At 46.9% G+C, this 25,493-nt stretch overlaps 1 protein-coding gene across 4 annotated transcripts in view; it reads left to right on the top strand.

The window, feature by feature from the left end:
* The window catches only part of R3HDM2 (R3H domain containing 2), a 761,481-nt gene that overhangs the window by 285,223 nt on the left and 450,765 nt on the right, over positions 1–25,493 (top strand). For all 4 annotated transcript variants that reach the window (XM_085654624.1, XM_085654627.1, XM_085654622.1 and 1 more), the window contains 2 exons: positions 12,861–13,057; positions 15,765–15,806. In XM_085654624.1, the coding sequence (XP_085510750.1) occupies positions 12,881–13,057; positions 15,765–15,806 (219 nt within the window). In that variant the 5' untranslated portion in view covers positions 12,861–12,880. The remainder of the gene's footprint in view (positions 1–12,860; positions 13,058–15,764; positions 15,807–25,493) is intronic.

Below are 25,493 nucleotides of genomic sequence, written 5' to 3' on the forward strand. Positions count from 1 at the left end.
AACACTTACTCGTGTTCCATTTCCCTGGCCTTAGAAGCCTATTGAGCGAAGGCCTTAAGCACCGCTTTGTATGGTGCGGAAGTTAAGGGTTAACTGATTTTCTTTTTTTTTGTAAATTCTTTTTATTTGATTTTCATTGCATATATGCAAAGGACAAAGTCTTTATCAATTGAGGTTTACATAAGAGCATATGCATGCAGTTGGATAAATTACCATATTGGCTGTTGACATTTGTACAGTCTATTCTACTACTTTGATGTGCTGCTATTGTTCTATTCTCTGGTAGAGGATGTAGCTTCAATTTGTGGATTGCAGCTGTACCTGATCTCTGTCCCTGGCATTAATAAATGTAAGAGTCAATTATGCAGTGGGGAGTATACTTGGACTGAACTGGGGAGTTGAACCGAACTGGGACTTCTCCAGTATTGGGGTGTCTTTCATAGATTCACATGCTTGAATATTCCCCGTCGTCTAAGTGTGAGTCCCACGGTACATAACATAGCAATGTAGCAATAACACAACCATACATAGGTAAGAAAAAACCCTAGAGTAGCATTGAATCATAGAGCTTTAGATATAAAAAAAAAACTTGACCCGTTTATAACATATTACAGTCATTGTGAATAGTCCAAACTCCAGCCAATCAGGTGTTATCACCCTCCAGAATGTTCTTCTCAGAGGCTCAGGCCCTCAGATTTTCTACCACACGTCGTGTGAAGGGAGTCTCCCTGAGCTCTGCTCAGTTTCTCTTTTTTCTTCTCCAAGAAAAGCTTTGTCGTGTCTACAACTAAGAAGTCCCTCTTCAGACCTTGTGGGACATGTGGAAAACAGCGAATTCATTCTGAGGACCCACATCAGAAGTGCATTTATTGCCTCTACCCTGACCACCAGGTAAAGGATTGTAAAATCTGCAGGACTATCTCTCAGAAGACCCTTAAGGACAGGGAGGCGCGTCTCCTTCTGTGGCTGCAGAAGTTGAAGACTATGGACAACCTTTTGTCAGATGTGGAGAGCTTTCTCAGTTAGGACTACTTGATCTTTGAAGAGATCCAGTGAGTCTGAGAAGGTTTCTCCTAAAACTAAGGTGGCGAAGAAACATCATGTTGTCAAGTCCACTGACCGGCCTTCACTTCAAAAGGGGCGTCTCCTGCCCCTCAGTCTGTCTACACTCTCTACGCCCCCGAGATCTGACTCTCAGGCATCCAAGACTCTATCTAAAAAAAAAAAAAACCTATCTGAACAGTTTTTGGCTAAAAATCTGGTTCTCTCGTCGACGAGCTCGTTGTCGCTTCCTCCGTCGACGAGCACTGCTGTCGTCGCTTCTACGACGAAGACTTCGCCTTCTACGCTTGATGCCTGCTATGATCCTGTCGTTGGCGAAATCTCCGTCGACGTTGGTGTCAGTGAAGGTGAGGCCGCTGTCGTCTACGGTACCTTTGACTTCGTCGACGGCGACTCACAAGCAGAAGAAGCATTTGTCGACGCGCACTTCCTCGTCAACGAAAGGGTCAGCTTTGTCGACGGTGGCTTCGTCGTCGACGGTGGCTTCGTCGTCGGTGGCTCAACAACGACGGCAACGTCTCTCGTCGACTGCGACAGCGTCGACGGCTGCATCCATGGATCTGGTTCCTTTTGAAATCTTCAGGTGCACTACTTCAACGGCGACTGTCTTCTTTGGATACTTTGACACCAATCCAAACTGCTTCGCATCCTCAAGCAGAACTGTTCTCTTCTGATGCTGGTGACGATGAATCGGAGGAGGATGACACATTTAGGGCTGCTCGCAGACCCTCTGAGCTTCTGATCAAATGTCAGGATTTTGATGACGACCAGGAATATGAGGACTTTTCAGACCGTGCCAACCAGCCTGCACCGGATCTTCCTATGGCGCAGGTGCCTATCTCCCTTATTTCCAACCTTCAATTCATGCTGGATGACTATTACAGACCTTTTCCTAACTCGGTCCAGGCTTCTCCACCACAAGCGCCTCTACCACCTCCGCTTCCTACAGAACCGTTTTCTACGCCTTCTACTTCGTCGTCCATGTTGCCACACCAAGACGCTCCTCATGTCATTGAGGAGGATGATGAGGCTGATGTTGATGACAGAGGAGGGTGAGCTCGATGATAGATCCCTGTTCACGGAATGGGACAATTATCAGATCCAAATGCCTTCCCCCACCACTCCAGCTCCTCTTGATTCTCCACCTGTGGACATAGGTGGTTTTCATGCCCTCATGGAAAGGGCGGCAAAGAGATTTCACCTCCCGATAGTCACTAGAGAGGAGGATTGTTTCTTGTGTGACTTCAACGATCAGCCACAGAAACAAGTGCGTGCTATCCCCATCAAATTTATTTGGCAAGAGGATCTCAAGCTCATGCAACATCTTAATTCCATTCCTGCTGTCCTGTCACGGCTCGATAAAAAATACAAGGCCCCGGAAAATTTGCCTCCTTGTCTTATTACACAGCCGAAACCTGATTCCATTATTACTCAGGCAGCACAACATCATGCCAGGAATCCCTCGTCTCCAGTATCGGCTCCTCCGGATCGTGAGGGGAGACACCTTGATGCCATTGGTAAAAAATTCTCCACTCTGGCAGCAACTACGATCAGAGCGGCCAATTCTCTAGCTATTCTCGGCCACTATGACTGACAAATGTGGTCAGACATTGCTCCCCTCCTAGATTTGCTACCAGAACCTTCTAAAGCAGAGGCACTGAAGATTCTTCAAGAAGGGGAAAGGATTTCCTTGGAAATTATGGATTGTGCTGTTGACGGGTCTTCTACTGGTTTCCGGCAACTAGCGGGTGCTGCTGTTCTCGGACGGCAGGGCTGGTTGAAAGTCACTTCTTTCCGTCAAGAGGTGCAGACGAAAATATTAGACATGCCCTATGACGGTGAATCGTTGTTTGGCCAAAACATCGATGATGCTCTTGAGACCATCAAAAAGGACACCGACACTGCTCGTGCTCTCAGTACACTTCAATTTAAAGAACAGCCCTTTCGGGGCGCAAGGGGTCGTGGCTCCTCCTCTTCCCTTCGGGGAGGTTCCAATCAATACCGACAATACCATTCTTCTCAAGGCCAACAACGTTACTCCTCCCAGAATAAACAGTCGTACAGACAACCGCCTGCCGCGTCTTACCGACAGTACAGAGGTAAATCCTTTTATAGAGGAAGGGATTCCTCCAAGAAACAATGACTTTTTCCATCTACCATCCTTGAGGCCTCCCACCAACGCAAAGGTTGGAGGTCGAATCTCCGGCTTCTACTCCAAATGGTCTCTGATTACTACCGATTAATGGGTTCTGGATATTGTGCGCAGGGGCACGTTCTAGAGTTTTTCAAGATCCCTCCCAATTCTCCACCCAGAGGTGGTTCTCCTGCCCATCTGAAGGAACTTCTAAATCAACTAAACATCATATTGAGAAAAGGCGCGATCAAAGTGGTTCCGAACTTAAAAAGGGGCAGAGGATTCTATTCGAGGTTCTTCCTAATACAGAAAAAGTCGGGAGAATGGCACCCTATTCTGGATCTACGCGCCCTAAACAAATACATCAAGAAACAAACATTCCGCATGTTGTCGTTTCAGGAGGTCCTTCCTTTACTGTCCCAAAGAGAGTACATGACCACATTGGACCTTCAAGATGCCTATTTTCCTGTTCCTATTCTGCCCAGGCACAGAAAATCCCTCAGATTCAGAGTGGCCGAGAAAGATTTCCAATTCAAAGTCCTTCCATTCGGCCTTCGTTCTGCACCCTGAGTGTTTACCAAAGTCCTCGCACCGGTGGCAGCTTACTTTCATCTACAAGGCATACAGATTTTCCCTCATCTCGACGAGTGCCTTCTAAAGGCACGGTCGTTCGAACTGGCATCCTGACACACTCTACTTTGCAGGTCCCTCTTCCAGTCTCTGGGCCTTACGTTCAACATGGACAAGTCTCAATTTGTTCCCGCTCAACTCAGGACGTTTTTGGGGGCCATCCTGGAAACCAACCTGGCAAAGGCCTTTGTGTCACACGAAAGACGTCAACGACTTTGCAACCTAGCAGTCTCCCTCTGGTTAAAAAAGTCAGTTTCTGTTCGGCAGTTTAAGTCCTTCATAGGGATGTTGTCCTCTTGCATTCCACTAGTCCCTCACTGCCGCTTGAAAATGAGACCCATCCAGGAGGAACTCGACAAGCAATGGGCTTAAGTCTCAGGGTCTTTCAACTATCTGATCAAGGTCACATCTCGGATGCAAACGGCTCTGCTCTGGTGGACTCTCGAAACCAACGTCTCTTCCGGACGTCCATTTCTGGTGGACACTCCAAGTTTAACTCTCACAACGGACGCATCTCTCGAAGGGTGGGGTGCACACCTTCAGGACCTCACAATAAAAGGACGGGGGGGATACCAACCAAAAGACCTGGCACATCAACCTTCTGGAGTTGCTTGCTATTTTTCTGGTGCTAAAGGCTTTTCGCGCCATCATCCAGGGAGCTTCGGTGTTGATCCGGATGGACAACACACATGCATGCTCTATATAAACAAACAGGGGGGCACACGGTCCATCTTGCTATCTCTTCAAGCTCAACGAATCTGGGATTGGGCAATCCAGCATCAAGTCGATCTGATGGCAGTCATGTTACGGGAGCGTCCAACATTCTGGCGGACTCTCTAAGCAGGTCAACCTCCTCCAATCACGAGTGGGAGTTGCATCAACCCACGCTGGATCACATCTTTCGGTTATGGGGCCCCCCAAATCTGGATCTGTTCGCAACCCATCTGAACCGAAAATGCCCATTTTACGCAAGTTGGCTTCCCCATCCAGAGTCGTGCGGGAATGCCTTTTTGATGAACTTGTCAAAAATATATGCCTACGCTTTTCCACGGATTCCTCTGGTCCCCAGTGTTCTTCGGGAAATGAAGAAAGAACCTTGCCGCATTCTTCTAATAGCTCCCAGGTGGCCTCGACAAGTCTGGTTTACGGAACTCCTGCTCCTATTGCAGTGCGACCCGATTCTGCTCCGTCCTCTTCCGGACCTTCTGACCATGGATCAGGGACAGGTTTGTCATCCCGACCCAGCTTCTCTTCGCTTAGCGGCATGGAACCTGAGCACTATGAGTTTGCCAATCTAAATATTCCTTCCGACTGCAGGGAAGTTCTTGCTAAGGCTAGAGCAGCCTCCACTGTGAAAACATACAAGCTCAAATGGAAACGTTTCGGTCTGTGTTGCAACGCTGCTCTGGTGCATCCTGTCCATTCCACACCAGATCAACTTTTGCCTTTCTTTTTACATGTAGCAAAATCTGGCCTCTCGCTTTCTACTCTTATAGTTTTTCTGGCTGCAATCTCCAGATTTCGACAGGATTGGTCCACCTCTCTTTACTCTTCCAGAGTCATTCAGCAGTTCAAGGGTCTTTTTAGGATGTTTCCTCCAGTTCGTCGACCACCTCCTCCTTGGCATTTGAACATTGTATTGGCTCAACTTATGAAGCCAATGTTTGAGCCCATCCATAAAGTCGATCTAAAATTCATTACGTGGAAGACTGCGCTGCTGTTAGCTCACTTCACGTCGAGTCAGTGACATACAGGCGTTTACTACTAAACCGCCTTTATTTCAATTCACCAAGGACTCTGTATTGCTTCGCCCTAATCCGCCCTTTATCCCCAAAGTGCCATCGGATTTCCATCTTAATGAGCCAGTCATTTTAAAAAGTTTTTTCATAATCCTCAAACGTCAGCGGAGAGGTCTCTCCATTCTTTAGATATCAAGAGATGTCTAAAATTTTATCTGCAAAGGACAGCTAGTATCCGTAAGTCTGATCAGCTTTTTGTGGCCTACGGACGGATGCGAAAGGGACGTCCAGTCACCAAACAGACTATTGCACGCTGGATATCTACTACTATTGCCTTTTGCCATCAGCAAGCTGGGAAGCCACTTACTGCAAATGTTCGAGCATATTCTACCAGACAAGTTTCCTCTTCTACTGCGCTATTTGCTGGTGTGCCTCTTCAACACATCAGCAGGGCTGCAACATGGTCCAGCAGGCACACCTTTACCAAACATTACTGTCTGGAAGCTGCTGACGACGCTGATTCAGCCGTGGGACAAGCGGTCCGACAACATTTCTTTAAGTAAGGTGAGCCTCTTTTGCTTCCCTCCTCCTGTATACAAGGTACGATTTTTTTGTCTTTATGCTTCAGTATCTTGTTGTACTGTGTATTATGATATTTTTATATGTACCTTGCATTATCTTGGCATCACTGCTTACTATTCTTATTCAAGCATGTGAATCTATGAAAGACACCTGTAAACTGTGGTTCTCCAGTATTGGTGTCTTTCATAGATTCGCATGCGACCCACCCTCCTCCCCTCAGAGGCTCTCTTCTTCTCCTTGACTCTGTTACTCTTGTGCTACGAAAATCTGAGGGCCTGAGCCTCTGAGGAGAACATTCTGGAGGGTGCTAACGCCTGATTGGCTGGAGTTTGGACTATTCACAATGACTGTAATATGTTATAAAAGTAACAAGTTTTCTTTCTATCTAAAGCTCTATGATTCAGCGCTACTCTATGGTTTTTTCTTGCCTATGCATGGTTGTGTTATTGCTACATTGCTATGTTATGTACCGTGGGACTCCCACTTCGACTGGGAATATTCAAGCATGTGAATCTATGAAAGACACCAATACTGGAGAACCACAGTTTAGAGGTAAGTAACTTTTGTTCTTACACTGTGTATGGAGAGGTGCAGAGTGTTAGATGTGGTTGAGCATTACTGAGAGTTGTAGTTTGTGGTTATGTTGAGAGGGCATCAAGAGGGTGTGCATCAGTGAGGTTTGAGCGGTGGTTTCTATATACGCCCTGCATTCACGACCTATGCGCCGTGCGCTTTGAGTTGGCCATTTTGTTTGTGCTCTGGATTAAGCTCCTCTAGAGGGGCTTGTGGGAGTTTGGCAGTGACTGAGGGGACTCTGCGTGTTCTGTTGTATGCTTGAAGGTGTGTAAGAGTGTTGCCCACTGCATGGAGGTGCAGCGTTTACGGATGCCTCAGACTTCATCATGTCGTAGTGCATCTTCCTCCGATGCCCGCCATTTTGCAACTGCTCTTTTCCAGGCGGCAAAAGGGGGCCCTGCCAGGTTTCTCCAGTGCATGGCAATGCTCCGTTTGGCTAGCAGGAGAGCCAAAGACGTAAATCTCGTTTTGACTGTTTTTACGACGCGTGAATATGCCTAATGCGCAGGCTTCCTATGTTGCAGTATCTGTGAGCCCAGTTACCTCTCGCAATGTGGTGTGTATTATATTCCAGTAAGTATGTACCGTTGGGCAGGACCAGAACATGTGGAGAAAGGTCGCACTAGGTTCTTGGCATCTCAGGCATGAGAATGGTGTGTTACAGTAATATCGCTGAAGATTTTCTGGCATCAAATATGCTCGATGTATGATAAAATACTGTAGGTTTCTGAATCAGTAGTTTTTGATACTTTTTTGGGATACTGTAATGCCTGTTCCAATTTTTTGTCATGAAGTGGCCTCTGATGTCCGGCCTCTCATTTTTCACGCAGGGTGGCGAGTGTTACTGCATTGAGTTCTTGGATCATTTTGTATATCCATGTCACAATGTGACTTCCTGGGCCCATTTGCAGGATAGAATGGAGGACTGGGTGTGTTGCCGGTTTGCTATCGGTTATATGCCAGGCTCGGAGGCAATCCGCCGTCAGCCGCCCGTACATGAGAAACTGACCTCTAGGGAGGTCGGTATGGCTGTCAGTTTGCAAATGAGAGTAGGTGTCCACCTGCAAACAGCGATCCCGCCTCTGTGAGTGAGTGACCTGTCTTGGTTTGTAGGGCCCGTGCAGTGTAGTGGTTGCGATCTCTGGGAATACCTACTGCGGCAGAAGAGGGGACTAAAGTGAGGTCGTCGGTGACATCCAGTGTATGCATTTCATGTAGGTGAGCACCACTGTCACTTGTAATGGAAAGGTTGAGGCGGGTTTGGATTCTGGTAGAAGCATGCATCTGATGACTGGAGTGAATATTGGCTCGGTGCCTGTGTGGGTCTCTCCTAACAAGCGTTCTGCGGTACATCATGATATTCACTGTAGTTGAGCCGCTAGGAAGTATGCTTCAAATGAGGGGACTCCCAGTCCAGTCCGTTTCACTGGTAGCTGCATTTTGACCAGGGCTACCCTTCTACGCCCCTCGCCCCAAATTAGGGTGCTGAGAAGGGTGTCTAGTTCCTGAAAGAAGGATTGGTGAGGGACTATTGGGAGATTAGAAAAATGGTAGAGCAGTCGTTTGACAATAACCATTTAGCCACTGCTATTCTTATGATGGGGATTAAGGGAAGGGTTTTCCAGAAACTGACAGAGGAGCGAATGCCTGTGAGTACTTTTCAGTCGTTACCCTCGTAGGCATCTTGTGGGGAGTGATACAGGCTTACACCTAAATACCGTGGTGCCCACACACTCCATGCAAGGTCGACTTCACAGACCCGCACCATCAGTGGAGGGAGGTAGACAGATGATCTATTGGGAACTTGGCCCAGCTGACCTTTAAACCGGCTACTGTTTGTCTACCAGGGTGGCAAAGATCGGAGTGAGGTCTGAGGTTATGTCCCGTACGTATAGGAGCAGAACATCTGCATACATTGATATGCTATGTGTAGTTCCTGCCAGCAGGATGCCCCATTGCTCACCCTCTTCTCGAAGACGGACTGCCAGTTGTTCCATTGCCAGGGAGAAGAGCGGGCATCCCTGCCTTGTGCCCCTCGACAATATAAAAGAGGAGGACACATGCCTTCCTAGCCTGATCCTGAATGTTGACCTTGTGTATTAGTATAGTGTATGCTCGTAATCATGGCCCCACTTCCACCTTTCGGAGCACAGCAAATAGGTATGGCCATGACAGCGTATCAAAGGCCTTTTCCAGGTCTAAGACAAGGTACGCCACGCGGGGAAATCAGCCCTGAACCTGATCTTGTCCATGAAACAGCTGCCAAATGTTGTGGGAGATGCTTCTTCCTGGGACGAATCCGCATTGGTCTGGATGGATTAGTGTTGGAAGAATCAAGGTGTAACGCTATGCTAATATTTTGCTAAAGATTTTGTAATCTGCGGACAACAGGGCAATGGGTTGATATGAGCCCAGGTGGTGGGGGTCTCATTCTGGGAGACAATTAATGAATCCCGGAGAGATTGTGGGAGTACAACTTCGAGTGCTGTTTTCTACATTTTCTATCAGTTGTGGGACTAACGGGGTTGAGAATGTGCGGTAGAATTCTAGTGGTAGGGCATCTAGACCTGGGACTTTACTTGTGGCCAGGGTTTGTATTACTGGTGTCACTTCTGTTGAGGTAATTTTACATCTAGGATGCTTTTATCAGTTGCCTCTATGCATGGCAATAGGTGTGCATCTAAGAATCTCTACACTGCCTTTGGGTCTGTGAAGTCAGGGGCTGTGTATAGAGCTGCATAATACTCGCAAAATGCATGCTTTGTCTGCCTGGTATTGGTCTAGTGTGCCTGTGATGGTGTTCACTTCAGTTATTGGGTGAGGAGCAGTGTTTTGTTTGATAAGCCATGCTAGCAGTGTTCCTGCTCTGACTCCTTTTCTGAGTACTCTGGCAGCATGCGCTCTAAAATTGTATCTCCTGAGGTCTGCAAGCACCTCTGCATACGTGGTATTTAGGTCTCGCGCCTAGAGTTGCAGTGTACAGCACTGCTTGCGCAGTGCTAGACCTCATGTAGGGGGTTCTGAAAGCTAACCACACGCTTGTGCGTGTGGTTTTGCTTTCACCGGCTGCAATTGACAAGAGCGTGTTTTTAAAAAATGTTTTTTTTTAAAGAAGGCACGCAATTGGGCAAAGGTGGGCGCATGTCCTGCCTTTGCTCCGCCCATTCCCATCAGTGTCTATTACGCGCAGCAGCGCGCGTTCGCCTCACTGCCGCGCTCCCTCGCACCACTGGTTTCGATTCCCGCCCACGCTCCGATGTGGTGTACGCGCACCTCTGGTTGCTCATCCGTTCACCATCTCTAGCTGATTTACTATCCGAGGGAGGAACTTGGCCGCGCAGCACTTCACAACAAGCCGCACTTTGACACAAGGATGGACTTTGTGACCGTGCTGCTTCACTTGCTGGTGGTGTGCACGGCGCTGGTGAGCACTCTGAATTATTCACTATTCCCCACGTGTGCACGGCGGCCAGAGTGCGCCTCCCGTGGGAAATGGAGGCATGCGTGTACTTGGAGTGACAGGCAAAGGTGCTTACTTGGGAAGTAATGGAGGCATACGACACATGTATGCCACGTGTGCACACAGGTTACCTCGGCCATGGAGTTGTAAGTGTGCAATGAGAGTACAGATGTTGCAACAGACAAACTCGTCATGTGTGCGCAACGACCAGAGCTGCCGACTTTGTAACTGGGGAACCAGGTTCGAGTCTCGGCGGCGTCGGCTCAACATCCTGTGATTCTGGGCAAATCACAAAATATACCTGTGCCTACTAAAAATGAATGTGTCCATATGTAATGTAACTGGTGCTCATGTAAAGCACTCCAATACCTTTAGGTCGATTTCGCGCTATATAAAACTGCAGATAAAAAAATCGATGGATCATCGAAGCAAGGGGTGCAGCAAATGTACATCTTTGGGGGATCTAAGGCAGTTGTGTAGTGGGGGAGGTGATGGGCCCATGTGTGTGTGGTGGGTAATTGAGACTTGTGTCTACTTAGGGGTGATAAAACCGTGGGTGTGCACTGGTATAATGCAGTCGTGTGGAAAGTGTGAACACCTGCGAAGCATAAGGCATGTATGTGTCGTTTAGGAGTACCTGGGGGTGATGAGTGTGTAGACCTGTGGCTGTCAGAGGCAAGAGTGTACACATGTGTGGCACAAAAGGGATGTGCGCAATGAAATGGGATGGAGAGGTGTACCATGTGTGTACACTCGGAGATACAAAGGTACATCCGTGATTATGTATATGAACATGGGCCGGTGAGGCATGTATTTGGGGCGCATGTGTCCTGTGTGTGTGTGTGTGTGTGTTTACACTTTGTCAACGGTTGCTCCTCTGTAGTAAAAGTGCTTATTGGAACACTTTCTGTGTTTTATTTATGGTTCCAAGATGTCTGCTGCAGTCTTGGGGCAGAGAATAAAAAACAAAACAAAATGGTCAGTGTATGATTACTCACGCACACCTGTGCAGGGTGACCGTGCTTTTTAGGTCGAGCCTGAGCAGCGTATGTGCTGCTCTGCAAGGCATGCTGTAGTCTGGTAGGGAATTGAAGCTCCGCCCACTCCCCGCCCATATTTTTCATTGGCTTTTGTCATTGTCCACTGTAAACTGTGGCTGTTCATTGGTCAAAAGGCTTAGTAGTCCCTCTTTGGTACCGCCTTGTCCCATTTTGTAACCTCCCATGGGAACCCCCACCTGTGACATGTGGTGTTTCTCTGTAGGATTTAATTAGTCTCCGAGCATTATTTACTCCAATAGCTTTAGGCAAGAAACGCTCTCTCCTAACGCTTTATTTTTTTGTTTTTATAGTTTGAATGCATTTGCAATGCAATAGGTCTCGCAATTGTGAATTTAAGCTATTGGCATTGTAAATGACAATGCCTTTTATTTATCGGTTTTAATAACACATAAATGAAAGGCATTGTCATTTACAATGCCAATAGCTCAAACTCTCGTAAATGCAAGACCTATTGGATTTCAAATGCTTGTTAGTTTTTTGTGCCAGTGGTGTTCGTCATAGGCAATGAATATTTTTTGCCAATCTGCAAAAGCGAAACTTATTGGATTTGCCAGGTTAAATACGATTACACTTTTCCTGCCTTACTTATATTTGACAGGCTTACTTAAAAACTAGTCATTAAAATGTTTGAAGTCATGTACCACTTATTCAGCAAAGTGAGCAAGCACGTTTAGTGGCTCCTCATTTCATGGTCTGACAACCGCAGCTCTTGGTGAGTCCAATATATTGCAATAACCAAGAGAAGAGGTCAGATTTCTTTCAACACTTTGTGTGTCTGTGATCATTCTCACTTACATAGAGATCTCACTGCATGGGATGGTAATGTAAAATGCATATTCAAAGCCCTGCATAACCCTCTCTACTATGAGAGCTGGCAAAGCATGTAAAACTACATGGAAGCGATTAAGTTGTGTAGTTTTTCCTACACACACAATTTAAACCTATAAGCATAGGTTTTGGCCTGGACACAGAAATTAAATTTGTCCACTCACTCAGACACCGCTTTCCCTTAACCAGTTGCATCTGCAATAACCATATCGGCGAATGTCATCTCTCCCAGTTCGCATCATTCAGCTTGTAGTGAGAGCTAAATGAATGTCCAACACGGTCGCTGTTAGCCAGGCATGTAGCATCTATTCAACGTAATGAGCAAGTATATACACCACCTCCTCATTTCAGAGTCTGACAACCACAGCTCCGGACAAGTCCAAAATATTTTACTTGCAGAGACCAGCTTTTTTTAATACTTAGTCTGCTGATGAATAACACTAGAACATCCTTCTAGTCTTTCTGACTAGATAAACGCTTATTTCCTGATCATTTTTTTAAAAATATTATTTATTTTGCAGGTAGATCAGGATTAAAATACATCCTTAAAGTATTGTACTGTTTAGAACTTCTGCACATGTGTCTTTGTCAAATGTAGAAACCTATGGAGATTTGGAGCTTTCTCATGCATAATGTAGATCATACATTTTGAACTGAGATTACTGAATGTAAGCATAATTTCTTCATATAATTTTTCTAACTCTTATAGCCTTGTTAGAATGTTAATAATTCTGTAGTTTAATGAGCTGCAAAATAAAGTCTGCATTGTGTCGGTCTTCATTGTTTAGGTCTCCTCGGATTGTCCTCAATGATGCTGACGATGTCCAACAGTAACACTACTCAAGAAACGCTGGAGATCATGAAGGAGTCTGAGAAGAGGCTAGTGGAGGAGTCTGTAAACAAAAGCAAGTGCTTGTCCAGGTCACCGAGCAAGGAAGAGGTGGAGAAGGAGACGGATGAGTCCTATTCGAGGCAAGAATCCCAGGTAAAACCATGCGTTGAACAGTGGTAACGGAAACTGGTGACTTCCTCAACCAGTTTGATGTATGTCATGCCCTGCAGCTCCCGAACAAGAACAACTTGCCAGTGACCTCTAATAGTCCATTGGGGAGGATAGCCGTGATGGAATTCATCAATATGTCCCTTTGTTATCTGGTACTTAGAATGCTAAGGCATTCTTCTTTCCTGACACCCTTCTGAATATTCCCGGAATCAGAGTGGGTGGGAATCACTGAGGTAGCCTAACTGCAAAGTGCTCAGAATGGAACACAACTCTACTTTAGCCTAAAGTAGAGTTGTGTTCCATTCTGAGCACTTTGTGGCAGGTAAAAAATTGCAGACTAGACACTGTACAACTGCTAGAGCAGCAGGCATTCATACCAGGTGTCCATTAAAGAGATGGTGCTGCAGGTCGGCACCAGCCTGGGGTTGTACCTATTTTGTAGAAATGCAGCTGTTCGGTTTTAGTGTTGATGTCGAGATGATGGTCGTATTTGAACTCCGAACAAATGCAGGAAATGTCTGAGCATGCCTTGGGTGCAAGCTCTCTGCACTAGCTACACCTGTTCCAGACCAGATTATTGTCCCATATATAAATCTGGTGCATTACCTGCACGTCTCAGTATGGACAGTTTGCTTGTATTCACACTTTGTGAAGGTGCAAGGGTTGTGTTTGATGCATTAGTTGTACTTGTTTCAGTGTGGCTAGAGAACCTGTGTCTGAACTAGTTGTCGATGGCTGAGCTTGAGGCATTAGGTCCACTTGTTGACTGCTCTTGTTTCAATGTAGAGGTTCTGTGTTTGAGCTGTGAGCTAGTGCATGAGTTGTGCGGGGTGCTTTAGCTGCAGACATTGTGCTTGAACTTGATGCCAGGACAAGAGTAGTGCTCGCTGCTTTCCTGGTGCATATTTCAGGACAGATGAATGTCCTGTGTCTGAATTTGGTGCTGGTATAAGTGCCGCGCTCAGTGTATCACTGCACTTTTTTCAGTAAGTTTAGATTTCCTGTATCTGACCTTGGTGCTAGCACAGGCCCCCTCCTTGATGCAGTAGCTGCAAGTGTTGGAGAGTAAACCGAATTCTTGCCTGATCGCTGCAATAGGAGCAGCGCAATTCAAATTGCATATCTGGTGCCAGATCCGCCCCTCCACTTTCTCGAATTTATCCCACCCTTGTGCATCTATTGTTTCACAGGCATAGCCAAATGCTGGTGGTATCTTTATTTTATAGACTGATAAAATGTGTTGGTAGTGTCTTTTCCCGCAGTGTGTATACAATCGATTAATTGTGAGGGCCTGTGAGATTGCCATGCCTTTACAATGATCCATATGATTGCTACCGGAACACTTGTTTGTAAAAAAAAAAAAAAAACTAAATATTGACAATTTTACTACTTCCAGTTTCTCATTTTCCAAGAACCAATTCAGGGTTTTTCTGACTTTACATACCCGATGACTAAAAATCATAACTTTACTCTTCAAAATATTTATTTTTAAATAGTATTCTTCTGTATACCTAATCAGCTCAACAAGGCGTCTTTGAAGTCCAATTGGATTTAAATCCATTAATATGGCATCATCTGCGTATAGCAGGCAGCTCAACTTTAGGTTTCCTAATTTAGGAGAATCCCCTTTGCTGAGCCCCACTCTTCTTGGCAAATCATTAATGTAAATAGAAAAAAGAAGGGCCACAAGTCACCCTTTCTTCAACCCGTTATTAGTTTCTATTTTTCTCGAAAGACCCTGTGTTACCCCCAATAAGACCTGCGTCCAAGTAGAGGAGTGCAGTGCAATAACCAATCACAATATATTCCCTGGTATCCCCATGGTGGCCAGTTTTCTCCACAACGTCCCCCGATCTACCCGGTCAAATGCCGTAGAGAAATCTATAAAAGCCGCATATAACTGCATTCCCTGGCTCACTGGATATTTTTAGGTTAAGGTTTGCAAGGTGGTGATGTTATCCAAGGTACCACTGTTTTTGCGCAATCCTGTTTGTTCTACGGGAATGAGATCCTTTCCAAATGCCCAATCTTGCAGGTGGGTAAGAATGCTCTTCGCAAATATTTTGCCAGTCGCATCCAGGAGAGAGATCTGTCTAAAGAGATCTGTCTAAAGCTGACAGGGGAATTTGTTGGACCCTTTTTGTATAGTGGAACAATTATACTTCCTTTCCAGGATTGTGGGATGTCGCCATGGGTATAACAATGGACAAACAGTGGATGTAAAAAGTTCGCCCATGCTTCGCCATCCTGTTTTATTTTGGCTATTGGTATATCCTCTGGGCCCATCGCACTAGAGTATCTTGCCCCTTTAATATAACGCTCTAGTTCAAGGCACGAAGGTGCTTTATATTCACTCCCTGCGGACGGGGCAGAGGCAACATCTTGATTCCATCCAACTGCAGAATTTAAAGCATGCAGCTATGGGCTAGGAGCTTGTGCAGATGTGATGTTCGGTGTATTGCTCGTTTTAGTATGAATAGAAGACCTAGACTGCATAACTGTAGATTATTTATAGTGCTAAGGCCCACTGTTGGTACCAGGGCCTGTGTACGCATTTCATTCAATAAGTCTTGCACCGTTGTACCCCACATATATATTCCTTTTTTTGTCTTTTACTCCTCCCCCTCCCTTTTTTTGTTATTTTAATTTTAATGTTTCTGTTCTTTCTTTCTCCTCACAATTGGCGCAGAGGCGGACACCGAATCACAGCCATGCCAGGAAAAGAGCCAAGGTACAGACTCTCTCCTCTTCCCCCTCTGTTGTTGTTTTTCCTCTCTTCCATGCCCTGCTTTCTGTGCGCAGCTGAGCTTCTCAGGATGGCTCACTGCATGCGAGAGGTGATGCGCTGGCACCTCTGCCACCCCCGCCTCCTCTTTTTGTTGGATCCTGCTTTTCCAATTAGCGCTGTCACGCTGTTTTAATGTCAGAGCGGTTACAAAGTCTTACAGGGGGGTGTAGTCATAAGCCAGCGACATAGGCCGGGCCAAAAAATCTAAGAAAAAGCACTTTATGCACGCTTTCCACATACACTGTATCGATGCTATTTTTGGATGTTGTTTACCGACTTATTTTTTTCTTGGATTTGCAAACTATGATTTGATGAGTCACGAGGCCACGTGTAACCGGTCATGGTTGAATATCTCTTTTAACATATACAATTGCTTCCTCTTTCCAACCCTGCACGACCCCCTCCCGCCCCCAGAAAGATAGCGACCCCTAATCTCAGTCATGTTAAAACTGAGTCAATTTTAGAGTGCCTTCACACAAAGGTAGCAAGCTGGGGACTTTTTTACTTTGCATTCTTTAACTCAAATGATGTAGCTTGGCATTGTTCTCAAACAAATTATAGTTGAACAGATGCTGCAGGCAAAGAATTCTAAAGTTGCAGTTACTTCTTTGTACGTGCATGCTGACCCCATGAGTTTGGGGGCGCTGGACCCTGTTCTTGGTTTTTTGATAAAGCAAATTCTGCATGAGGCTGACTTCGTTCATTTATTTAGTGACTAAATACACTGGAATCAAACACCTTGACGAGAATGCTTCTTCAGGGATGTCCATTGATAATCATAAACACTGTGCAGTCCTCCCATGAACGAGATTCCACAGCACAGATTACAAAAGTGTACATTAGTACAATTTTCTTCCAGAAAAACCTTTTGTAAATAATAAAACCAAATTTTATCACAACATAATTTAGGCTATATTGACCAGTGTTCCCATATTTTCTTTTTTTTTTTAAAAGCCAATTCTAATTCAAAATAACCACTCAACTTCTAAAAGTAACAAGAAAAAACTTTCAGAAACCTTTTTAAAGTAAAGGGAAAAGCATGACAATATGGCTAAGTAGCCTGCAGCTTGAAAAGGCTGGAAAACGGACACTGCTCCTTTATGAAATCTAGTTCCACCATTATCTTTTAGTGCCAATTTCCCCAGTTCTTTGTTTTAGCTCCTGTCTTCAGGTTCCTAGAGTACAGATCGTGGCCTTTTTTGGCTTCTTACTTAGGAAAGACCTTACTTAGTTGGCTTCCTTTGACACCCCTTCAGCCATTGTTTTCATTGCTTTTTGACAATACTTATTCTTTTTGCCTCAAAAAAATGTCCTCTCATTTTGACAAGTGGCCATACTTTGGCAGTAAGTAAACTACATCAGACCTTCACCTTCTGTGTATCCTTTGCCTCCAGATCCCAATCTTTCCATGTGAGTGTGAATTCCGCTTGAGCAAGTCAAAAAGAAATATGAAGGAAAGAGAAAATCAGACTTGACAGCAAGGAGGAACCTCCAGAAATGCCAGGAATTGCTGTTTGAAATTCCATTGAGTATGGAGAAGAGGCTTCTAGCTTAGCTTAGACCACTGTCTTTGCAGCCTCTCCTCACCCCCAATCAAGAGTTACTCCATCGACGTCCAAGCACACAGCATTGAGCATTACCTTTTGTCTGCTTTATGGCTAAAGAAGCTTAAGTCCAGAAGGCTGCCTCCAGCCTCATACTCAATGTCTCATTTAGAGAAATATCAACTGTAATTGTGTACTCTGATCTGTATTACTCACAAAGATGTTGCCACTTGAGGCACTCCAACTCCTTCAAGAAGGGTACCCTTTCTGACTATGCCTCTGCAGGATTTCGTTCCTGTTCAGTCCTTAAAACCCATTGTTCCTCCTCCTCTTTGATCACTCCTTCCTCCTCAAGCTCACATGGATCCTGTAAAACCCTCTTGATGAAGGTCTTGTTCTTGTTGTAGGTATGGGTCACATTGATCTCCTGTCTCTTTACATTCCCATATGAGATCCCTTATTCTTGTACGTCACTGTTCTTCCAGTACACAATCTCACAAAACTTGTGACATGGTTTCTAGGACTTCATCCATTTCATCATCCTCCATTAAGAGATAATCACCTATGCACTCGGTCTGTCCTCCAGCCAGAGTATCTCCTGTAGATATGAACACCTTCCATGAAGTCCTAGTCAGATTAGCAGCTAAACTGAAAATCCTGATACGTGCAATACCTTCAAAGATGTAGCCATATTCGAAACATGTACTCTGAAGTCGTTGTTGTGCCGTCTGCTTCCATTAGTGCTAGACTACCTGCAATCAGCTATTCCTATTAAACAGCTATTCCCAGTCTGGTTCATCAGCAAAGTCTGGTTCATCATCTCAGAGATGCAGGTCTCCTAATCAGGAGCCTTTATTTGTCAGGGCCGATTTCCCAACCTCCTTCCCTGTTTTAATTGTCTCAGCTGCAACAAAAGGGGAAGCCACTGCACCTTTGCCAACAGTTCTTCTAGACAAAGAAAAAAATGTCCGTGCAGAGGTTCTACAGCCTTCTGCCCACATCGTGTTGCCACTTCTACCATTTAAGGAAGCTCTCCCAGACTCTGTACTAGCTACATGGACCAAGCCATCCTTGACACCTGCCCCTTCTGTTACTAGGTTTATAAGGAAGTATAAACCTGTCCCAGGAGATGCCATATTTATGTCAGAGCACCCTTCCTGGAAAACCTCATACTCGGGCTTTGTCCCTGTCTAAACTGATTCTTGGTACTTCTCCCCAGTGAAAAGGAAGTTGAAGAAAGAAATAGAGCTTGGGCCCAGAAAATCTTTGTGACTGGAGGCCTAGCGCTTAATTCCGGGTATCTGCTGGTGCGCTATGAGCACATACACTGCGATGTAGCAGGCACACTTATCCCTAATCTTCCCCAGGGACTTCAGGTTCACTTGCAAAATTTCATCATAGGTGGCCAAGTGGCATCTGGAGAGGTAATCCAATCTGGTCTGGATATGGCCGATTTGATCGCCAGGTCAATGGGGACATCAATTGTTTTCCTAAGACATGCCCGGCAGAGAAATTCTGTGTTCTCATCAGATGTTCAGGTCTGAGTAAGGCAACAAACGGTTCAGGGAAAAGGCAGACTCTGCCTGCCTTGAAATTCTTTACGGCAGGCTTGTTTCCTTGGTCTTCAGCCTCAAAGGAAGGAGTATCCGGGGTTTTGAATCACCAGTGGCTTTGTGAGAGGCCTCAACTTGCACCAAGCAACCTTCTCTCAACAACTCTTCTAGAACCCCATTGTATGATAATATAGGGGTCGTGGAAAGGGCAGAGGCTATCTGGCTAGTCAGTCAGCCCCTCCTGCTCTTCCTCCTCTCCAGCCACCACAGAGAAGCAGCTCTAATTGTTTTAATTTGTCACTGAATTTAAGGCCTGTCTTTTCCTTTTTTTCACAGGCCTGAAAATGCATAAGTTTGGACCAGTGGGTCTTACAAATTGTGGAAAAGGAATATACTACACCATTCCAGCAGTCTCATTCCTGGATCCCTCCTTCTTCTCGGTCAGACCTTTCATGGCAACACCACCTTCCACAGTTAGAAGTGGTAGCTTTGCTTATAAGGGAGCAATGGAGTTGGTGCAGGAGGTTGGTCAAGGATGCTATTCCTGATTCAGTGTTCAAAGAAAGGACAGTGGCCTTTGTCCGATCGTGGATCTCAGGTCCTTGAACATCTTTCAAGAAGTTCAAAATGCTGTCCCTTGCACAGTTTCTGTTTGCGCTCGATCAAGGAGACCTGATGGTGTCACACAATTTGTTTATACTGATCCTGAAGACCCAATGGAAGTGCCTGTGTTTAATAGTAGCTCGACTCACTACCAGTTTGCCATCCTTCCTTTTGGCCGGACACCGGTACCATGGGTCTTCACAGAGGTGATGAAAGTTGTAGTGAACCATTTCAAGTGGTCGAGGATTTCAGTTCTTCTCCTACCTGAAAGACTAGCTTCTAAAGGCCAGCACTCCAGAGACCATGAGATCATATGTTCAGTTGACGACATACCTGCTACTTAACCTAGATTGTTCTATTAATGTGCCCAAATCTCACCTGGAGCCCTTTCAGACCTCCAATTCACGGGGGCAGTACTGGATACCATTTTGAGCCAAGCCTTTCCACCAGACCAGAGCGTACAAGGCATTCATGCATTGCTTCCCGATTGCAGAAAAGAGCTCAGATCAGAGTCCTGTGTGTCCTTCGACTGCTAGGCACACTGGAACATGAGAGCACTTCAGTGTTGCCTGCCCAGGCACTGGTTCCAACGTGGGGGCAACCTCACAGACACCATTGTGGTTTCCGGTGCCGCCTTCCTGGTGGGATGTGATGGAGAACCTTTCCAGAAGGACATCCTTCTCCACAACTCATCCCCTCGCCCTGTCTGGTGCCAGAGTTGTGATAGATGCCTCCAATCTGGGGTGGGGTGCTCATCTAGAGGAGTTGGAGATGAGAGATCCTTTGTCTCCAGAGGAGCAGGGCCTTAACATCTTACGTCTCGAACAGAGGGTAATTTGCCTAATGCTCAAGGCAGTCGGTTAGTCCAGGTTTGACAGAACAGCTGTGACATGGTCTTTAACAAGCAAAGGGGAAGTAGGGTCCAATCTCTGTCGAAGCTCTGAGACTCTGGTACTTTGCGCACAAACAAAGAATGTGCTTCATGAACAATCATCTGGTGAGCTCACTTAACACCAGAGTCGACCAAATGAGTCTGTCATCTTGCCAACCCTGGGTGTGGTCACTACCCGGAGTTTGTGAAGAGTATCTTTAATCTATGGTGTGTTTCCCCCTCCCCATGGATTTCTTTACCACTTATTCAGATTTGCATTTACCAAATTTCTGTACTGCTAGCATCCGTTGCAAGGAGCTTTAGAGGATGCCTCTCGGTTGAAGTGAAACTTTATTCTCCACTATGTTTCCTACCATACCAAAGATTCTTCCGGTTCTGAAGATCTGCCAAGACTGGACCCCAGATCATACTAGTGGCTACAAATTGGCCGAGAAGAGTGTGGTATGCAGGCCTTTACCAGCTTTTGTTGAGTTGCCCCAGTTATCCAGTATTAGGGGTGTCTTTCATAGATTCACATGCCTGAATCTTTCCCCGTCGTCGAGACGGGAGCCTCCGGTACATAAAAAAGTAATGTCCTATAGACATGCATAGAGAAAAATAGGCCTAAGGGCCTCCCCTTAGCCGCCTATCCTAGTCCTTATGTAAAAAGGACCAAACTCTTAGAGTCAGCCAATCAGCTATCACCTCCCTCTAGAACCTTCCTGGCAGGAGCCTCAGTCCCTCAGATTTTCTACCGCACGTTGTGCTAGGGAGTCTCCAGCCTGAGTTCTCCTCAGGATCTCTTTCAATCCAGATTATTCACGTTTTTTTGGTGACTTTTTTCTTCAGGATTTCAACGCTGACTACTTCAGGCCTCTTATTGCTGCAGTGAGTGTTTATTTCATCTACAACTCCTGGCATGTCTGAATCCCAGAAGAAAGCCCTTTTCAGGGCTTGTTCTTCATGTGGGAAGAAGAGGCTGCATGTGGACGACAAGCATGAACTATGCTTGTATTGCCTTTATCCGGACCACGTCCCTAAGGACTGTAAAATATGTAGGTCTTTTCCACATAAGACCTTGAGAGACAGGGAGGGCCGCCTGCTTATCTGGCTGGACAGGCTCAAGGACAAAGACAGTGTGGTGTCCTCAGAGGCGAGCTTTTCCGGAACCTCTGAAGTCTCCCTGAAGAGGCCGAGAGTGACCTCTCCTGGCCCCGCAGACGCTCCTCCTAAGAAGACACACAAGACGTCTTCAGAGGCAAGATCTTCGAAATCTTCAGCGTCTGGCAAGGTCTCTCTCACTTTCAAGAAGCCTACTCTGTCGGCCACAAAAATTGCGACACCATCCTCTGCGCAAAAAAGGCCATCAGGACATGTCTCCACAGCAACGACGACCGTGTCCACATCCACAGCGGCGTCGGTCCGCACGTCGACGACGACGACCCCTTCATCATCGTCTGCAGGTACCCCTATCTCGTCTATTATACTCTTAAAACCGTCGTCTAAATCATCGTCGTCGACGACGAAGATAGTCCCGTCGAGGACCTCGTCGATGAGGAGCCCTCCGTCGACGGAAGAGTCGACGACGAGGATATCAATGACGAGCGCGTCGACGACGAAGGCATCGTCGACGAAGATGTCGACGACCAAGGCATCGTCGACGACCAAGGCATCGTCGTCGAAAGCGTCGACGACGAAAGCGTCGACGACGGAGGCGTCGACGACGAAAGCGTCGACGACGAAGGCATCGACGACGACTGAATCGTCTACGACCGCATCGTCGACGAAGACTTCGTCGACGAGGAAATTATCGTCGATGGGGACCCCGTTGGTGACAGCCATACTGTCGACAACGGAGCCATCGACGGGAATGTCGTCGTCGTCCATGGGACGGAAAACCACGGAGGTTTCTGTGCAAGGATCTGCTGGCAAACTTTCCAGACCACAGATTACCCCGGAAACAACATCTCCAAGCAAGGTCCAAACCAATTTACCTCTGGAGATTCTGCAGAGCGAAGAGTCCGAGGAGGAGCTCTTTCAGCAAGCTACTTCCCCTTCCGAGCTGTTTGTCAAATGCCAAAGCACGGACGAGGAGCAGGAAGATTCAAGCGCGCAGGAGCGCCCCGTCCAGGAACAGGTCCGCACGGAGGTCACTCCAATGGTCTGCCTCCCTCTGGCAATAGTTAAGGACCTCAAGTTCCTTATCAGGGATTACAAACAACGTTTCCCAGAACCACCAAGGATGGATACAGGGGTCCCAATACCAACTACAAACCCCCCATCGACAGCCCCAAGGCAATCACGGCCGGTTACGCAGGTCTGCCATGAGCCGCCACCTCAGGTGATAGTCATCGGATGAGGAGGCTGAGGAGATGGAAGAGGGTGAGGTCCAGGGAGACCAAACAGACCAGGATGAGGAGGAGGAGTATGTAGCATCTTCACCACCTTCCCCACAACCGCGCCAGGCGGATTCACCACCTGTGGATATTGGTGGTTTTCATAAGCTCGTTGAACGGGCTGCAACGCGCTTCCATATGGTCATGGAGTCGGCGGAGACAGAATGCTTCCTCCATGACTTTAAAGAGCAGACGAAGAAGACGACCAAATCAATCCCTATCATCGACTTCCTCTGGGACCAGGGAAAGAAGTTGATGCTGACGCCAGCCTCAGTTCCTGCGGTTGTTCCGCGCCTGGATAAGAAGTATAAGGCACCGTCCACGGCACCAGCTTGCCTGACTGGCCACCCGAAGCCGGATTCTGTCGTGACTCAAGCAGCCCAGAAAAATTCTCGAAATCCCTCCTCGCCTCTGTCAGCACCACCGGACAAGGAGGGCAGAAAATTAGACACAATAGGCAAAAGGTTTTCGACCACTTCGGCAATGACCATCAAGGTGGCCAATTCCATAGCCCTTTTAGGGCGTTATAACCGCCAACTTTGGGAGGATATTGCCCCATTTTTAGCAGAACTTCCGAGTGCGGTTCATGATGGTGAAGGCACTACTGTCCGAAGGCCAGACTTCTGCGGCCGAGATTATCGACTGCGCCATAGATGTAGCCATGACAGGCTTTCATCAACTGGCTGGGGCTGCAGTCCTGCGCCGTCAAGGATGGCTCAAGGCGACATCGTTCAGGCAGGAAGTACAGACGAAGGTGCTAGATATGCCCTTCGACGGACAGCATCTATTGGGAGATAAAATAGACGAGGCGCTACAAGCCATTAAAAAGGACACGGACACGGCTAGAGCGCTTGGAACCCTGCAAGGAACCAGTCCTTTCAGGGCAACAAATCTAGAGGTCAGTCCTCCTACAGAGGATCCTTCCAGAATAAGTCCTCATATTCTTTCCAGAATAAGACCCAGTACCAGCAAAAGCATCAACAGGGTCGACAGTCATCTTACGGAAGATCTAATTTCAAGGGTAAGAACCAGAAGAGGGGCACCGGCGGACGCCAGTGACCGCTTACTCCAGCCAGTCCAGCTACCATCTTCTTCTTCACAAATTGGAGGAAAATTGACCCATTTCCTAAAAAATTGGCGCATCATCACCTCAGATCGTTGGGTGCTCCAACTCCTCAGATTCGGCCATTCCCTAGAATTTACCGCCATCCCGCCTGCAACCCCTCCCCGCAGGTTTCCACACAGACATCTGCGGCTGCTGCTCCGGGAAATATCGGAGATGTTACGCAAGGGAGCAATCGAGCGAGTTCCATCAGCTCAGAAGGAGAAAGGATTCTACTCCCGTTTCTTTCTGATACGAAAGAAAGAAAAGAAGTGGAGGCCTATCTTGGACCTCAGAGCACTCAACTCTTTCCTGAAGAGTCAGTCGTTCAGGATGGTGACGCTCCAAGAAATCCTAGGCATTCTGGAGGAAGGAGATTTCATGACATCCTTGGATCTTCAGGATGCTTACTATCACATCCCGATTCACAGGGGGCACAGAAAGTTTCTACGTTTCGAAGTGGCAGGACAGCACTACCAGTTCAAGGTCCTCCCGTTTGGCCTCAAATCCGCTCCGCGGATTTTCACGAAGTGCCTTTCTCCTGTGGCAGCTTTCCTACGTCAAATGGGTCACCAAGTTTTCCCCTACCTAGACGACTGGCTGGTCAAGGCGCCCACGGCCGTAGGCGCAACCAAATCCTCCAACGCTTGTACCAATCTTTTCCAACATGTAGGACTGACACTCAATCTTCAGAAATCACATATGTCCCCAACGAGAAGCATCACCTTTCTCGGGGCTACCTTAAATACGGAATGTGCGAGAGCATTTCCTTCAGACGAAAGAAAACACAGGATCAGATCGCTGGCCAAGACGGTGGCATCAAGGAAATCCCTGAGGGTTCGCACCTTCAAGTCACTCCTGGGAATGATGTCTTCCTGTATACTACTAATCCCTCACTGCAGGCTGCGGACTCAGAGTACAGGTTCGTTCGAAGACATTATAAGCATAACACCGCAAATATCCAAGAGTCTCGAGTGGTGGAAGGACTCCACAAACCTCTCGAGAGGACTACCGTTCCTGCTTCCAGCAGCGCCACTGGTGATCACCACAGATGCATCTCTAGCGGGCTGGGGAGCTGTCCTTCAGGACCTCAGAGTAAGTGGCAAATGGTCGGATCGGGAGCAACGCCTCCATATCAATCTGCTGGAGTTGAGGGCTGTGTATCTAGCGCTGCAGGCCTTTTTACCACGCATCCAGAACTCCCAGGTGCTCGTCAGAACGGACAACACCACGACGATGCATTATCTGAACAAGCAGGGAGGAACGCGTTCGCTCACTCTATCGCGCGAATCGCAGAAGATCTGGAACTGGCTTGTTCTCCATGGGATCACCCTCAGGGCGGACTACGTCCCGGGAAAGGACAACACCATTGCGGACGCCCTAAGCAGGCAGAAATCCCTCTCCCACGAATGGGAGCTCAACGAGAGTGCACTAACACACGTATTCTCGGAGTGGGGGGTTCCAGGAATCGACCTGTTCGCCACCAGGGAGAACGCCAAATGCCCAAGCTACGCAAGTTGGCATCCCCAACCGGAGTCGCTCGGAAATGCCTTTTCCATAG

This window comes from Triturus cristatus, chromosome 4_1 (genome assembly GCF_964204655.1).
Source record: "Triturus cristatus chromosome 4_1, aTriCri1.1, whole genome shotgun sequence".
NCBI lineage: Eukaryota > Metazoa > Chordata > Amphibia > Caudata > Salamandridae > Triturus > Triturus cristatus.